Source organism: Vicia villosa, linkage group LG6 (genome assembly GCF_029867415.1).
Source record: "Vicia villosa cultivar HV-30 ecotype Madison, WI linkage group LG6, Vvil1.0, whole genome shotgun sequence".
Taxonomy (NCBI): Eukaryota; Viridiplantae; Streptophyta; class Magnoliopsida; order Fabales; family Fabaceae; genus Vicia; species Vicia villosa.
This window is the reverse complement of record NC_081185.1, coordinates 160,272,429-160,290,336: the sequence shown is the minus strand read 5'-3', so window position 1 is coordinate 160,290,336 and position 17,908 is coordinate 160,272,429. Positions and strand designations below refer to the sequence as shown.

At 36.9% G+C, this 17,908-nt stretch overlaps 1 protein-coding gene across 2 annotated transcripts; it reads left to right on the top strand.

Annotated features, from left to right (window-relative positions):
• The first annotated feature begins 3,552 nt into the window (after positions 1 to 3,552).
• LOC131610853 (uncharacterized) lies at positions 3,553 to 9,212 on the top strand. 2 transcript variants are annotated; one of them, XM_058882906.1, is made up of 14 exons: positions 3,553 to 3,876; positions 3,956 to 4,028; positions 4,253 to 4,274; positions 4,362 to 4,440; positions 4,547 to 4,728; positions 4,854 to 5,010; positions 5,277 to 5,517; positions 5,709 to 5,950; positions 6,772 to 7,035; positions 7,329 to 7,439; positions 7,781 to 8,005; positions 8,093 to 8,296; positions 8,440 to 8,616; positions 8,706 to 9,212. In XM_058882906.1, exons 1-14 carry the CDS (start codon positions 3,658 to 3,660, stop codon positions 8,901 to 8,903), a joined length of 2,394 nt encoding a protein of 797 aa, XP_058738889.1. In that variant the 5' UTR covers positions 3,553 to 3,657; the 3' UTR covers positions 8,904 to 9,212. The 2 variants fall into 2 exon arrangements, with proteins under 2 accessions (XP_058738889.1, XP_058738890.1); XM_058882907.1 differs by lacking the exon at positions 4,253 to 4,274 and having other exon boundaries at positions 3,737 to 3,876.
• Positions 9,213 to 17,908: the final 8,696 nt, after the last annotated feature.

The following is a 17,908-nucleotide window of genomic DNA, read 5'->3' as shown; positions in this document are numbered from 1 at the left end:
TCAGAATCTCAAGCATCAGACACCATGGCTCATAATGGGAATAGGATTCTCTAACTTTTCATCCTCATAATGGCATTAACAACAACACCATTAACATCAATGACTACAACATCAACATTCCCAAAAATCAGAGGCAAACAAAGATTAAAACTGAAAATTTACAATGTTAACCCATTTCCAGGTACCACATGCATTGAATCAGATTTGTACATTAGCATCTTATGTGACATTGCATAATTTTGTTGGTGATTTGTGATGTGATGATAATTGTGAACCATGTGATTAGATGATGTTTTGATGATGAAAGGTATCTATGTGTTATTATGATGTATCAACGAGTATGACAAGTAGATGAATGATATGTGTTGTTATATGATGATGTTGCTGTAACTACTAATCTTTTTCTTATATCTTTTATAATGAATTGTGATTACTCACTCTTTCTGTTTGAATGTTGCCTTCATGTGGGTAATGCGCAGGTGACCAAGAATAGTTGTAGAAGTGTTGAAGATAGCTTCATATCATTTTATTAGCTTTGTTAATTAGTGGTGTCTTGCTCTTATACGTAACATCGGGTTGGGAACACTATGTTTGACGAATGATTATGCTCTTTTGATATTGACATAAAATTATGATGATTTTGATTGTTAAACCGATTTGAATTCCAAATTTTGTTGAGACTATGATGCTACAAGTTTTGTTTTATGAATGAGTTTATTTATGACGATGAATCTGTTGCGATGACTTAAATGTTTTGTCGAGATATGATGAGCTGTTTTAATCAGTGTTTTAAAAATCGGACCGGACATCAAACCGGTGAGGGTACTGGGTCACTGATTTATTGGTCGAACCACTAGGTCACTGGCCGAACCGCATGACTAAACCGGGTTAAACCAGATAACTCGGTTGAATAGACCGGTCGTTATAACAAAATTATATAGGTATAAAATCTGTCGAACCGGATGATTCAGTCTCTACAAAATATAACTAGCACTTAAATTTTTTGAAAATATCATATTATATAAAAATTCACAAGTTCATAATTTAAATTCAAATTTTACACATAGGTATCACACGCAATAAAATAGTACATAATTATAAAATATAATTGCAAACAAAAGCTTAATCGCAATATAATCTAATTGAATAATTTATAACAAAATAATTTCATTATCTACTAAATTTAATTTCAATAAAAGAAAAATTGTTTCAATGTTGGGATCTCCTTCTTCATAACAAAATCAACCGCATCTGCATAATTTTTTTATTATTTTATTTTATTTTTTATTTTAATTTTTAATTAAAATAGTCAAAACGATGTTTTTTTAATTTTTTAAAATTAAAAAAATTAAAAATGCATTTAAACCGCCGGTTCACAAAAACCGCCGGTTTTCCCGGTTTTAGCGGTTTTGACCGGTTCACACCGGTTCAATGACATTCCCGATCCAACTATTGAACTAGACCGGTTACCTGGCCGGTTCCCGGTTCGACCGGTCCAACCGGCCAGTCCAGTCCGGTTTTTAAAACACTGGTTTTAATTGATGTAACCCGTGTTATGGAGCAGGATTGTTATTATGATGTTTTCTATGAAGTGTGACACCCTTGTGTGGTTATTTTATGTGAATTATTTCGTAAAATCATGCGAAATATTTGTGGGTTTATAAGGGTGTTACAACTACTATTCAGACTCTTATTGCAGTTGCATCTGTTCGTCAATGAGATATTTCCCAAATGGATGTTAAAAATATTCTAAATGGTGATCTTCAAGAAGAAGTTTATATGGTACCCCCACAAGATGTTTCTCACAATCAAGGGGAAATGTGTACGTTGAAGAAAACACTATATGGTTTGAAACAAGCTCCACGAGCTTGGTTTGAGAAGTTTACCACTGTGGTTACATCTATTGGCTTTCGTTCTAGTGATCATGATTCTGCTTTGCTTGTCAAGACCACTTATCATGGTCGTATTTTACTTTCATTATATGTTGATGATATGATTATTACAGGTGAAGATACAAATGAAATTAATGATTTAAAATTACACTTAGTCAAACAGTTTAAGATGAAGGACTTAGGCACTCTTTTTAGATATTGAAGTTGACTACTCTCCTAGAGGTTGTCTTCTCTCTCAATCCAAGATATTGCCAACATTCTTGAATAGTGTCACTTCACTGATAATAGAGTAGTAGACAACCCTCTTGAGTTAAACGTGAAAAATGCTTCATCTGTTGGTGTTCCTTTGCCATATCCCACATTATATCGTACTTTGGTTGGCAGCTTGATGTACCTTACGATTACTAGACCAGATATTGCTTATGTTGTTCATGTTGTTAGTCAGTTTTGATGTCTCTCCTACTACATTTCATTGGGCAGTTGTTCTTCACATATGTCGTTATCTTCGGGGAACCCAATTTCAGAGCCTTCTCTTTCCTTTTTCGTCCTCATTGGAACTACATGCTTATTCTGATGCTAATTGGGTTGCGACCCCACATATCGTAAGTCTACCACAAGGTTTTGTATCTTTCTTGGAGACTCTCTTATTTCTAGGAAGAGTAAGAAACAAGATAGTGTCTCTCGTTCATCTACAGAAGTTGAGTATCATGCTATGGCATTCACCACTACTGGATTAATTTGGTTGTGTTGGTTACTTTCTGATATGTGTGTCATTCTTTCTGAATCGACTTTCATGTATTGATAACAAGAGGGCCACTCAAATAGCCCACAACTCGATCTTTCATGAACGTATTAAACACATAAAGATTAATTGTCACTTCACTCATCATCATCTTCAACAAGAGACAATTACTTTATCATTTGTCTCCACCGCTTTACAAATTATTGATTTGTTTACGAAGACACATTCCATTTAACGTTTTTCGTTTTTTTATTGACAAACTTTCGATGCTTCGTACTAATACATCTTGAGTTTGAGAGAATATATATATATATATATATATATATATATATATATATATATATATCTTTTATTTTTTAGTTTTTTTTCATCCTATTAAAACCCTAAGCCAAATGATTTTTTCCTTCTCTATGTTTTGTTGATAACAACTTTAATATTATTTTTTTCTTTTTACTAATTTATACTGACACATAATTTAAATATGTAATTTTATCCTCCAAAAAGGGAAAAATGGAATGAATTGATCTCAAATTTTTATAATATTGGATATTATAAATCGTTTTGGAAATATATTTTGTATTTTAATATAAGTCGCTTTACAATTCCAATAAATAATTAATGTTATTTTTTCTATTATATCCTTAAATATTTATTATTCTCTCTCATTTCAATTATATAAATTTATCTTCCTCATGTCATTAATAAAGGATAATTTTGTAAAAACCTTCATAATTTCTCATTTTCATACAACAATTATTATTTTTCTTAATCTGTGTGAAAAGTCTAAAACGACTTATAATAAAAAACGGAGGGAGTACTGTATAGATTATATAGACAAGGACAAACAAGAGCCACTTGTCATGAAAGCAACCATCCCAAGTGTTGAGAAGAGAACTAGTATACATGGCAAAAGAGAACTAGTGTACATGGCAGGCAACTCACCAAAAACAGAAACCAAGACTAACAACTGAGATAACTACTACTACTAATAAATCCACCATAACACAAACACACTTCAATTCTATGTTTCATCAAACCTCCATCACCGTTCTCAACCGCTTCTTCCATCACAACCAACACTTCCTCTTCACCAAACCAATCTCTCGATTCCCTCTCCCACTCTCACGCATCGCACTCTCCAAGGTCCTATCCATGTCATCATCTCACTCCAACCAACACAACTTCACCAATCGTCTTGCTTCCGAACAAAGCCCCTACCTTCTTCAACACGCTCATAACCCTGTAAGTTTCCCTATTTTCAATTCTTCAATTTTTCAATTCCACTTAATTCTCACTGATTCATTCATTCCTTCCATTCCAGGTTGATTGGTATCCATGGGGAGAAGATGCTTTCGCCGAGGCTCGCCGTCGAGATGCACCTATCTTCTTATCAAGTAATTCCATACTCCATACCTTTTGTTTTTGAATGTTAAAGTTTCCTAATTTAGTACCTAGGAATGAAAATTGAACAACTATACTTGAAAAATTGTGAATTTCATTGAGATTAATTAAATGCAAGTTTAATCCTTTATTTTTTTGAGGAAAATTTGATTGTGGAATTAATTAACCTCTGGTTTACATGTGGTGATGTGGTTTTAATGGCTATTTTGATTTGAAGTTGGGTACAGCACTTGTCATTGGTATGTGTGGCTTATAATCTGATACTTTTGATGTCAATATTTTGAGGAGTTTGTTTTGAGAATGACAATTTGGGAAATTTGATTAAGGTGTCATGTTATGGAGGTTGAGTCTTTTGAGGATGAGGGGATTGCGAAATTGTTGAATGATGGGTTTGTTAGCATTAAGGTAATTTGGTGATTTTATGTTTTCTCTTGCTTTGAGCTCTTTCTTACATTAACGATCATCTTTAGTTTTACCAGTTGCTTAACTTTGTCTTGTGCTAATGCCGTAGGTGGATCGTGAGGAGCGGCCGGATGTTGATAAGGTATACATGACGTATGTGCAGGCTTTGTATGGCGGAGGAGGTTGGCCCCTGACTGTGTTTCTTTCACCTGACCTGAAGCCTTTAATGGGTGGAACTTACTTTCCCCCTGAAGATAAATATGGCCGACCTGGATTTAAGACTATACTCAGGTTAGGGTTATTGCACATGTCAGCTTAAATCATCAACATACTTAAACTTAGGATCAATGCTTTAAATCATTATTCTGACTCTTGGAGATCTTGTATACTATTTGTATTGTTCCTCTTCTCTCTAGAAAGGTAAAAGATGCTTGGGAAAGTAAGAGGGATATGCTAGTTAAGAGTGGAACATTTGCAATTGAACAGCTTTCTGAGGCATTGTCTACTAGTTCAGATTCTGGTAAATTGCCTGATGGTGTTTCTGACGAGGCATTACGTCTATGCTCAGAGCAAGTAAGGCTTTGTGCATCTGCTTTTGTTTTCTATATCAATTTCAAATTTGTTAGCAAGCCCCTCTCCCTTTCTTAGACACAAAAGGGGATATAAGAAAAAGGGAAAAATGGTTTGTGTTTTCTCTTTTCTCCACATAAGGAACATGGGAAAGTGAGGAATGGTCATAAACACGACAATCTTGTTTTCTCACTTACAAAAGTTTATTTAATTTAAGGCTGATAGATACTAGTGTTCGTAACTCATAAGGCTTTCATATTTTCTTTAAGCTCTCTGAGAACTATGATTCAGAGTTCGGTGGTTTTGGATCTGCTCCAAAATTTCCAAGACCGGTTGAGATCAACTTGATGTCTTACAACTCGAAAAAGTTGGAGGATACGGGAAAGTTAGATAGAGCTAAGGAAAGTCAGAAAATGGTTTTCTTTACATTACAATGCATGGCAAAAGGAGGCGTCCACGATCATGTTGGAGGGGGGTTTCACAGATATAGCGTGGATGAATGCTGGCATGGTAATTTTTTCTTGGACTACCAGTCAGTTGTATCTGATATGTCTATGAGCTATAATAGATATTATACATATGCAAATTCCTGAGCATTTTGATTTTGCCATGTTAATCAGGACGCGCTCTACTACTATAATGCTCTTTATTCTGAAATGTTGTTGGGATAATTTAACCGTTGATCTCTCATATCTTTGCAGTTCCACATTTTGAGAAGATGCTTTATGATCAAGGGCAGCTTGCTAATGCTTATTTAGATGCTTTTTCTATCACAAAAGATACCTTCTATTCATCTATATCACGGGATATCCTGGACTATTTGAGGAGAGACATGATTGGTCCAGAAGGTGAAATATTTTCAGCAGAGGATGCTGACAGTGCAGAGACCGAAGGAGCTACACGTAAAAAGGAAGGATCCTTCTACATATGGACCAGCGAAGAGGTCTGTCATTCAAATTTTATCGTCTTTTCTGTAATATATTTCTTATGGCGAATTGCATTATAGGTCCTTGAAAAGAAATTGATTCATTTGGTTCATTACAAAAAATTATCTTTCAATTGGGTTCAAAATCCTACAGTGCTCAGGGATGAAATAAAATACAATAAGTAATAACATGGTCTTGAAGTTGTTGGAATGGTCCAATGGTCCACTGATGTGGCAGTCAATTGAATATAAATCAATTTGTTCTCTCACAGAAAATAATAACTGTTTTTCAACTCTTGTTTATTAATTATTCACTGTTAATAGTAGGCCTAAAAACAGGTCTGGCCATCTATCCCAGTCTACGGCTCACCTAAGTTAATTTTTCGGCCTGGCCTGTTAGCATGTTTAAAGGTTTGGTATCCGACTTATCTCTATGTGCGTTAAAGCACAAATAGGCCAACTCAGGACAATGATAAATAAGGGTCAAAGCATGATGAAAAAAATAAGGGTTGAAATAGAGTAGGTTAAATTGAATAATGTAAGATTGATATTATCTTGCTTATTTGATTTAAGTCTTTTTTAAGATTGACATCATCTTGTTTATTTAATTTAACTCTTTTTCAGTGTCTGACATAAACATAAAAGCCTTTTAAAAGTATATTTTGCAATTATGCCATAAATTTATCACGGAATAATCTAAAATCTAAAGTCTTTTATGTATGCCAATTTGCTGGTTTTTCTTTTCTTTTTGAATGAAAAATTGCTTAATTCTTTAAAAGGGTAAATAATTAAGTATATTATCTTAACCTGGTACTGAACTACTGGTTTGATTTGTTTAGGTTGAAGACTTACTTGGAGAGCATGCTGCTCTTTTTGAGGAACACTATTACATAAAAAAGGCGGGTAACTGTGACCTATCTGAAATGAGTGATCCTCACCATGAATTCAAGGGAAAGAATGTCCTGATTGAGAGAAAGGATCCTTCAGAAATTGCCTCAAAATATGGTATGTCAGTTGACACATATCAAGAAATTCTTGGAGAATGCAGGCGTAAGTTGTTTGAAGTAAGATTGAAGCGCCCCAAGCCACATTTGGATGATAAGGTATAAGGTATTTCCCTTGAGCATTCTATTTATTTAGGATCCACTTATAATGATTTAGGTTTGAACTTTTTAATCTACTCTAAAGCGAGCAACTCACTTTAGAGTGTTAAGTGATTAACATAATTTTTGTTGAACAAATCAATGGTTAATATTGTATTTACATGCATAGATAGGGTATGTCGAAATATCAACCATTGATTTTCCCATTTTACTCTTTTCGCTTCAGAGGAGCCAAATCCTAAACTTTTTATCTATGCTCGCAACTCTCAAGATAATATATCCTATGCTTCTAGGTTATTGTATCTTGGAATGGACTGGCAATCTCATCTTTTGCTAGGGCTTCTAAGATTCTAAAGGGTGAAGCTGAAGGGATCAAATTCAACTTTCCTGTTGTTGGCACTGAAGTAAGTTTTTTTCCTCGATTAATGTAGTGGTGTAGGTAGAAAACCTTAGATATTTTATTTCAGCTTAATGCCTATAATATGGGAGACGATCCTCTTATTATGTTGCTTCCAGAAGATGTTTGTTAACTAATTTCGCCATAAGTGTACAATTTTATAGTGGTAATCATAATTCTTGCTTTGCACAATATGTAGTTTCTGGCTTTCTTTATGTGAATAGTCACTTGAAAGTATGAAAAAATTGTGGGTGAAGCTGTTAGGGAAGCACTTAAATAAACTCTTTTCTGTTAAGTCATTGATTATGTATTTATTTTTTCTCCTCCTTTTGTTTGTCCATATTCCAGCCAAAGGAGTACTTGAGAATAGCAGATAAAGCAGCATCCTTCATTAGGAATCAACTTTACAATGCAGAGACTAACAGACTACAACACAGTTTCAGAAACTCTCCATCTAAAGCTCCTGGTTTCTTGGATGATTATGCTTTTCTGATTTCTGGGTTGCTGGATCTCTATGAATTTGGGGGTGGAATCAACTGGCTTTTATGGGCCATTGAATTACAGGAAACCCAGGTAGAGATTGATGTCCAGACTTGATGGATATTTCATTTATTTTTCCTGCCAGTCCTTCACAGTGCTAATGAGATGAGTTGCTTGCAGGATTCTTTGTTTCTTGATAAGGATGGAGGCGGATATTTCAACAATACAGGAGAAGATTCTTCAGTTCTTCTCCGTGTGAAGGAAGACCACGACGGGGCAGAACCGTCAGGGAACTCTGTCTCCGCAATAAATCTTATAAGGTTGGCTTCCGTGGTTTCTGGAAGTAAGGCAGATTACTATAAGCGAAACGCAGAACACCTATTGGTATGTAAACTCTTTCCTCCTAAAAAATCGTTTCTTGTTTATGCACTGACACTGGTGGGATAGGATTATTACTGGGAAACTGGAAATGCATATATTATCTATCAGTTGCAACTCACTGGGATTCCCTTCATACGGTATTGCAGGCAGTTTTTGAGAAAAGATTGAAAGATATGGCCATGGCAGTGCCTTTAATGTGTTGTGCAACAGACATGCTGCGCGTGCCTTCCCGGAAGCAAGTGGTGGTGGTAGGCGAAAAGACTTCCGAGGAATTTGAAAACATGCTCGCTGCGGCTCACACATTATACGATCCCAACAGAACAGTAAGCAAAATCACTCTTTACAAACTCGATGTCCCCATATTTCTTTCTGGTTGTCATCAATAACATTTGCGCGCTGATGTCAATTGTAGGTTATTCATATAGATCCCAACTACAAAGAAGATATGGAATTTTGGGAAGTAAATAACAGCAATATTGCTCTAATGGCAAAGAATAACTCTGCAGTTGGCAAGGTTGTAGCTCTTGTATGTCAAAACTTCACATGTAGTGCCCCTGTGACTGATAGTTCATCACTTGAAGCTTTGCTCTCCCAAAAATTCTCCTCTTAGTGGAAATAAGAATAAGCTATTTGGTTTTGATTTATGAGTATGGGAAAAAGTGCATGCCAATGAAAGCTTCCTCTTAAATACATGCATAACTCATTGGTTCTGACTTCTGTATCAAATAAAACTAGATGTTATTCTCTGTATCCTCTCTGTATCCTTTGGTGAGAAAATGTACTGAAAAGATATTTATTACACAATTCAATAAAAAATAGATAGGATAAGAGTTGCATATAATGAATGATATAGGATAAGAGAGTTGCATAATGATGGGACAAAATAAAGACATGATATAAATTTATATTATATCTTGTATTTGATGAGTCATGCTCCTTTCATTTTCTTATGCCCCACTTTAATTCTGTCTTGCTATGATCAAGATGCACGTAACAATAGAACTTGTCATATTTTTCTCCATGTTACCATCTAAATTGTCAACTACCATCAGGACTAGTCAAAAAAAGTTTGACACGGTTTTACCAAACTGTTTATATTAGTTCAAATTATTTGACTTTTACTCTTAAATCGAACCGTGCAAAAGCTGTCTTGGAGTATTTTTTATTTTCATTTAATAAAGTTTATACTAGTTTTATTTATTAGTAAAGAAAAAGTAGATTTTGAAAACCTCAAACTCTTAAAACACTTGACAATATTTGGTTTTCAATTAAAATCACCTTCAAAATCTCCTTTGCAAATTTTGAAGTCATATGCAAGAGGCAAGTTTTATTTTTTGTTTGCGTTCTTTTCTTATTGATTATGTCTAGATTGTATATTCTGAACGTTGTTTGTGTCTGCAATTTACAATATGGATTTTATGCAAGCCATTTTTGTTTTGCTTTTTAACGGCTCATTTGTTCATGGCTTATGTTTATGTTTTTTTCTTTCTCTGTTTCAATGATAAGAGATAGTGTTACAATGAATGTCACGAAGAGTATCAGGGGTTAATCAGATGATAATTGTTTTTTATTAAATGTTGGTAAAACTTTTAATTCTATATATATTTACTTTTTCTAATTTTTTTTGGTCAAGTAGTCCAAAATTCATCCTTTAGAGGTGAATAATTGAGATGTCGCGAGTTCAAACTTGCGTCCCTGCATCTGATGTCTCTGCACAACTATCAACTGAACTGACTTAACGAGACTAATTTCTTTAATTTAGACTAGTAAGATGAGATACTACGATATTTGTAACTATGAGTTGTAAATGTCTATTAAGGATGATATATTATATATAGTGGAGAAGTGAACAAAGAAATCGTAAAATCATAAATTTTTGACATGGTATCAGCACGTTTGATTAAACCTATGCAAATCTAATTCACACTAACTTTGTTCAATGATACCCCTACTCGATCACTCTTGAAATTTCTTGGTCTTTGTTCGATGATTATTCTTTTGCGAGCCCTCAATTGCTTCAGCTTGTGCTTTAGTGGTTGTTTCATGGTTTCGTCTTCACGATTTGTCATTGATTCACTATGGATTGTTTTGTTTCTTCGAGATGTTGAAACTGCTGTTTTTAGCACTTCAGTTGGCGTAACCGGTTACGCCTGTTACCGTAACCGGTTACGAACCCGTGAAACAGATTTACTGTAGATGTTGCGTTTGCGTAACCGGTTACGCTGTTTGCCGTAACCGGTTACACTGAAGCCCAACTGTTTTTCTGTTTGTTTTAGGGTGTTTTAAATCATTCCAATCATTTTGTAACTTGTACTATATAAGGAGCTCACTACTCCTATGTTGTGGTTAATGCCAATTCACTATCTCACCCTCAATTACTCTCTATCTCTCTATTATTTCTCTTCATTCTTTAATCTTCATCTTCTTCAATTGATCATTTTCCCCATTAAAGAAACCTTAATTTGATTTGTATGTTCCAACATTTGGCATCAAGAGCACTGGTTCTGATCCGATTCCGCTGCAACAATGAGTACCAATGATCGAATCCCATCCAATTTACCGATTCTTGATTCGAAGAATTACGACAAGTGGTCTAAGCAAATGAAGGTCTTGTTTGGATATCAAGAAGTTCTCGATATCGTCAACAATGGAGTCACACCTCTTGGGGCTGAACCTACAGCTGCACATCAAGCCACTTTCAGGGAAGAGAAGAAGAAAGATTACAAAGCTCTCTTCTTGATACACTCTTGCGTCGATGGTGATAACTTCGAAAAGGTCGGTGATTGCGAGTCCGCGAGGCAAGCTTGGTTAATTCTTGAGAAAGCATATGCTGGGGCTGCGAAGGCGAAGGTTGTGAGGTTACAAACTCACAAGAGGCAATTCGAGTTAACGCAAATGGAAGAGAAGGAAACGATCAACGATTATGTGACGCACATTACGCGCTTAGTGAATCAAATCAAGTCGTGTGGGGAAACGATCTTAGAGCAGAATGTTGTGTCAAAAATCTTACGTTCGTTGACGTCAAGATTCGACAACATTGTGGTTGCTATTGAAGAGTCGAAGGACCTTACGTCGCTGAGCAAGGATGAGCTTCAAAGTTCCCTAGAAGCACATGAACAAAGAATGGACGAGAGAGGAAGCGACAAGGCAAAGGCGGAATTAGCTTTGCAAGCTCGTTTCAATGAAAGGAGTAAAGGTTCGAAAGGGAAATGGCCTTCGAAAGGGAAGCAAGGCGATGGTGAACCTAAACATTCGAAGGGACAAAAGGGTGAGAGCAGCAGCTCAAACGGTTATGGTGATCGAAGCAACGCGAGAGGTGGAAAACCAAGAGACATGAGCAAAATACAATGCTGGAAATGCAGGAAACTTGGGCATTTTCAATCAAAGTGTGGTGCTAAACAGCTTGAAACTAAAGGGGATGAAGCTAAGGTTGCTAGGCAAGAGGTGGATGATGAAGCCACACTCTTAATGATGATTACCGATGAGTGCGAAGGCATGGCAGAGGTGCTGGACAGCAGCTGCAAGTCACGGGACAGCAGCTGCAGCAGTGCAGAAAAAGCGACAGTTTTGAGTTCGGAACAAAATGTGATGATTTCGGTTCGTGATGGAACTCAAGGCAAAGAGGAGTGGTACTTAGACTCCGGATGTTCAACGCATATGACGGGAAGAAGAGATTGGTTTGTGCAAATCAATCAAGTGGCGAAAAACAAAGTGAAGTTTGCGGACGATTCCACTCTCATGGCCGAAGGTGTCGGTGATGTGTTGATCGAGAAAAAGGATGGTGGACATTCTATGATCAAGGATGTGCTATATATTCCAGGTATTAAGTGTAATCTTATGAGTATTGGTCAATTGCTCGAAAAAGGTTACAATATACGGTTGGAAGATAAGATCTTGCGGGTTGTTGATGCTAGTGGAGTGTTGATCCTAAAGGCTCCCATGGCTACCAATAGGACTTTCAAAGTTGAGCTGAAAGTATTGGAGCATAGGTGCTTAGCTACAGCTGCAAGTAGAGAGGAGTGGTTATGGCATTATCGTCTCGGTCACTTGAATTTTCGTGATCTCAAAGCGTTGCAACAAGAAGGTATGGTTACCGAGCTGCCACACATTAACGTTCCAGCTGAGTTGTGTGAGGAATGTGTGAAAGGAAAACAACACAAAGGAAGTTTTAGCAAGGATGCGGGTCATAGGACCAATGCACACCTTGAGGTGGTGTATTCCGATGTTTGTGGACCTATGCAAGTGGACACATTTGGTGGCAATCGATATTTTGTCACGTTCATTGACGATTTTAGTATAAAGTTGTGTACTTACGTCATCAAGAGAAAGGATGAGGTGTTTGATGTATTCAAGAGGTTTAAGTCCATGGCGGAGAGGCAATGCGGTCGCAAGTTGAAAGTTCTCAAAACGGACGGTGGAGGTGAGTATACCTCGGTTGCGTTTGGGAAGTATTGTGATGATGAGGGTATAGTGCGTGAGGTTGTACCACCCTATACGCCGCAGCAAAATGGTATTGCCGAGAGGAAAAATCGTTCGATTATGAACATGGTTCGAAGCATGTTAAGCGGTAAAGGTCTACCGAAGGAACTATGGGGAGAAGCGGTCTCTACAGCCACATACCTATTGAATTGTTGTCCTACAAAGAAGCTTGAAAAGCTTACACCGGAAGAGGCTTGGTATGGATTCAAACCGAATCTAAGTCATTTGCGTGTATTCGGTTCGGTGGCTTATAAACATGTGCCGGGACAATTGAGAAAGAAGTTGGACGATAAAGGAGAAGAAATGATATTCGTTGGATATCACTCTACAGGCGGTTACAAACTGTTCGATGCGAGAAATCGGAAGATTCAAATTAATCGAGATGTTATTTTTGAAGAAAATAACAGCAGCAGTCTCAGTGTAACTGGTTACGGCCAGCCAGTACAAACTGGCGTAACCGGTTACGGACAGGAAAAACAGGGCAAGAATTCTGCAGAGAACAGCGTAACCGGTTACGAGCAGAACAGAATTCCAACTGCTGTATTTTTTGATGATCCAGTCAGTCCCGAAACAGTTCCGCAGCCTCCGAATGATGTTCAAACTGAAGGACACCGTAGAAGATCAACAAGGCAAAGGGTGTTGCCTTCTAGACTCCAAGAATGCGAGAGATTCCAAGATAACGAAGTTAATAATGAAGGTGATTTCGTTCATTTTGCGCTTATGGCCGAATCCGAACCGGTGAATACGGAGGAGGCTCTAAGGGATCCAAAATGGATTTGTGCAATGAAAGAGGAGCTGGAATCAATCGAGAAAAATGGTACTTGGGAGTTAGTTGATCTACCTCATGGTAAAAAGCCAATTGGTGTCCGTTGGGTCTTTAAAGTGAAAGCAAATCCGAAGGGCGAGATAATCAAGTATAAGGCTCGATTAGTAGCGAAAGGGTTTTTGCAACATGAAGGAATAGACTTTGAGGAGGTGTTTGCTCCTGTGGCTAGGCTTGAGACCATCCGATTGGTTGTTGGTATTGCAAACAACAACAATTGGAGCGTTTATCAAATGGACGTCAAATCTGCGTTTTTGAACGGTCCACTTGATGAGGAAGTTTATGTTGGACAGCCCCCTGGTTTTGAAGTAAAGAATCAAGAGATGAGATACTACAAGTTGCATAAAGCCTTGTATGGTTTGAAACAAGCTCCAAGAGCTTGGAACAAACGCATAGATGGCTTCCTTATTGACATTGATTTCAAGCGGTGTGTGTCCGAACATGGTGTATATGTGAGATCAAATGCTAAGGATGGAGTGATGATTCTTTGCTTATATGTGGACGATCTCTTGATTACCGGCAGCTGTGAGGAGAGTATTTCAAGGTTCAAGAAGGAACTCATGAGTGAGTTTGAGATGACGGACCTTGGAATCATGAAATACTTCCTTGGCATAGAGTTCCAAAGGTCAAAAACGGGACTGCTCATGCACCAAAGGAGGTATGCACTTGAGATCTTGAAGAGGTGTGAAATGGAACATTGTAATGTTGCCATTACACCATGTGAAGCAAGGCTACAGCTGTCCAAAAGTGAGGATGAGCAAGATGTTGATCCAACTCAATATCGAAGATTGATTGGATCATTGCGGTATTTGTGCAATACGCGACCGGACTTGGCATTTAGTGTCGGTATTGCGAGTAGATTCATGGAGAGACCAAAGGTATCTCATATGGCAGCTGTCAAGAGAATCCTTAGATATATTAAAGGGACTCTTGGTTGTGGAATTCTCTTTCCGGCATCGGATACGAGCCGAAAGTGTGATTTACTTGGTTTCACTAATTCCAATTGGTGTGGTGATAAGGATGATAGAAAGTCAACAGCTGGATACATCTTTATGCTAGGTAGAACTCCAATCTCTTGGTGTTCGAAAAAGGAACCGGTGGTAGCACTCTCATCTTGTGAGGCCGAGTATATTGCGGCATCGTTGTGTGCTTGCCAAGCCATGTGGCTTATGAATCTATTGAAGGAGCTTAATAGTAGTGAGGGTGAGGCTATTACTCTCCTTGTCGACAATGTCTCCGCGATCAACCTTGCGAAGAATCCAATTGCACATGGAAGAAGCAAGCACATAGAGATGCGGTTTCATTACTTAAGGGAGTTAGTGAGCGATGGAAAGTTACGATTGGGGTATTGTCGAAGCGAAGATCAAGTAGCTGACTTATTGACAAAGGGTGTGACCAATGAGGTGTTCAAGAGGCTGAGAAGGAAGCTGAGCATGGTGGACTTGGACCAACTGAAGTGAGGTGGTGTGTTGAAACTGCTGTTTTTAGCACTTCAGTTGGCGTAACCGGTTACGCCTGTTACCGTAACCGGTTACGAACCCGTGAAACAGATTTACTGTAGATGTTGCGTTTGCGTAACCGGTTACGCTGTTTGCCGTAACCGGTTACACTGAAGCCCAACTGTTTTTCTGTTTGTTTTAGGGTGTTTTAAATCATTCCAATCATTTTGTAACTTGTACTATATAAGGAGCTCACTACTCCTATGTTGTGGTTAATGCCAATTCACTATCTCACCTTCAATTACTCTCTCTCTATTATTTCTCTTCATTCTTTAATCTTCATCTTCTTCAATTGATCATTTTCCCCATTAAAGAAACCTTAATTTGATTTGTATGTTCCAACACGAGATTGTACTTTGGTTCTGATCATGGATGAACTCTAATCATAAATTGGTTCGTGGCTTTGGTTTTGTTTTGGCTGTCTTTAGTCATATTCCAGTTCTTATTGGGTCTCTCTTCTTTTTTGTTGTTGTTGTTGAGATTTAATGTTTAAGGATTTTATTGATTTTGTTATTAATGTTGTTATTGGTGTTGTTGTTGATGATGATGAGGAAGATTTAAAATTTGTCAACAAATTAAATATTTTGCAGATTAAAACGAAAAATAACAGATTAAAAATAAAACTTTGTAAACAGAAATTTACCCCTCGGTTATTATTAAAGGGTCATGCTAACATGTGCCCTTAGGGCACATGTTAAGAATACTATAATTAGAAAAAGTTAGATAAAATTAAATGCAATAAAGTCATATTTAAAGTTTTGATACATTGAGTGCACGCGTTCCAAGAAAAAATTTCTATAAATATCTCATTAACTTGTGCCCTTGGGGCACATGTTAGCTTTTCCCATTATTAAAAACCGAGGTAGTAAGTAACGCAGTTTTGAAAAACCAAAAAATGTAGCTGTTGGAGAACGAACACATGATTAGTGTCATTTTTCACCTCGGTTATTCAAAAATCAATGGGTAAAATGATATGTTTTCATGTCGCCCTTCGTTACCTCGCCTGCTTAACCGAAGTTATATCCCCTTCGAGTCTGATGTGAAATGAGATTATTTGTAGTAGTGGCATCATTAACATCAACACATTCCTCCCACAAAAATCTTAAATCTTAAATTAATGGACTTGGATAAATATCTATTCAACTTCCTAATTGTCTTGGGCCCGAAATCATCATAAATATCATCATATATTTGCACTTCATGCACAACCACATAGATAAGTTATAAATTATGAGAAAAACAAACAATGAAGTATGGTTGGTACTAAGATTACTTAACGGGATCATTACATAAGTGGAAAGTACAAGCCTAAGGTTTCTTGGCTCATGGACAAAATCTAGGATCCTACAAGCACATAGATCCATAATAATCTCTCTTTTTCCAAGGCTAGCCTCTTAAGGAGTTTGACGTGCTTGATGTTACATGAGCTTCCCTCGTCAATCAAGATTTTTAACACATTATAATTGGCTATTTTGGCCGTTATTATCAATGGAAATACTCTGTTGGGGATACCACACATATATTTGCTACCTTTGAAACCTAAATGGACCTTTTATTCGTTGACTCCTTCTTTTCGCTTGTTGTTTTTAACTCATCGGCCGGTCTCTTTGTTGTTTTCCTCATAGATTCTTTCTTGCAAGATAGCCCTCTTGTAATTGAGGTGGCAATGGGGGTACTTCTTGTTGATGACAGAGGGAGATGAGAGGCACTATAATAGTTCTTGGATAATTTTGTTACGGTCTCTCTAATTGAATTACGATCAAGTTATACAGGCTCGCAACAAGCTCGTTAGTGCCTTGTATTCCAAATCCAATTTGGAGTCGATGAAGGGTTTATGAAATCTTTTACTTTAAAGACAATAACTATGTCGAAGGCAGAAATCATTTCGAAGTTTAGCCTTTGGTTTACTTTTGAGAAGGTGTGACGACTAGAGCCTCTACTCCAAATGGGAGAGACGACTATTTTAACACAAAGACGAGTTCCGATAAGGCAGTGTCAGATGTTGAGGCGGCGCTTAGATGAGCGACTGATCGGGTTGCTTTGAAAGATACCATTGTCAATGATTATGGAAGTTAACTATGATTAGATCGGTTAATAAAATGGTTGTGACAACACAATAGAAGAAATTCGAGAAGTCCATAGTGGATTTCGTGAGAATCAAGAAACAGTTCTCATAGACGACGTCAATATTCTGACATGAAATAGAAAATTGATGATGAGTTGTTGAAGTCTATTGTGGAAGTCTCTGATACGATAGTGGAAGCCTTTTGTAATAGAGAAAGAGAGAGAGAGATAATATACTTGCAAAATTAGCATTATAACGTTCTAAATTACAGGGAATGAGTTTGGAAGTATGTAATGAATTGTATCTTAGTGTGAACCACTCATATATGAACAAAAGTTAGAATCGCCTTTCGTAAATGTGACGGTTGATATGAAGGACCGTTGGAACCATTGAAATGAACAATACATAATTTCTATGTGCAGCTCCTTAGCGAAGGTACACGTGTTTGTCTAGATACAAGGTGCTTTGAATTGAGTCTTTGTAATATGCCGTTATATTATGCCGTTTTTATCGGACGGTTGGACTGATTTTATTTTAACGGACAATAGCTAGATTGTTAAATTAAACATTTTTCATTTTTGAAAATCTCTATTCGTTGTGTGTAAATTTTTAATATTCTTGTCTGTTCGTATATTATGATGGGTTTAATTTCATTAACAAACACACTCATGAATAATTAAAAAATTTCAAATGAAAGCAGCTCTTCATATTGCACCTGATACAATTTGCTTGACTATAGATACCCATTA

Bases quoted from the DNA above. Each gene is read 5' to 3' on its own strand.
- LOC131610853 (XM_058882906.1), top strand. From the start codon at position 3,658: ATGTTTCATCAAACCTCCATCACCGTTCTCAACCGCTTCTTCCATCAC. The intron at 5,518-5,708 runs GTAATTTTTTCT...ATATCTTTGCAG, and splicing joins CGTGGATGAATGCTGGCATG to TTCCACATTTTGAGAAGATG. The intron at 8,297-8,439 runs GTATGTAAACTC...ACGGTATTGCAG, and splicing joins GAAACGCAGAACACCTATTG to GCAGTTTTTGAGAAAAGATT.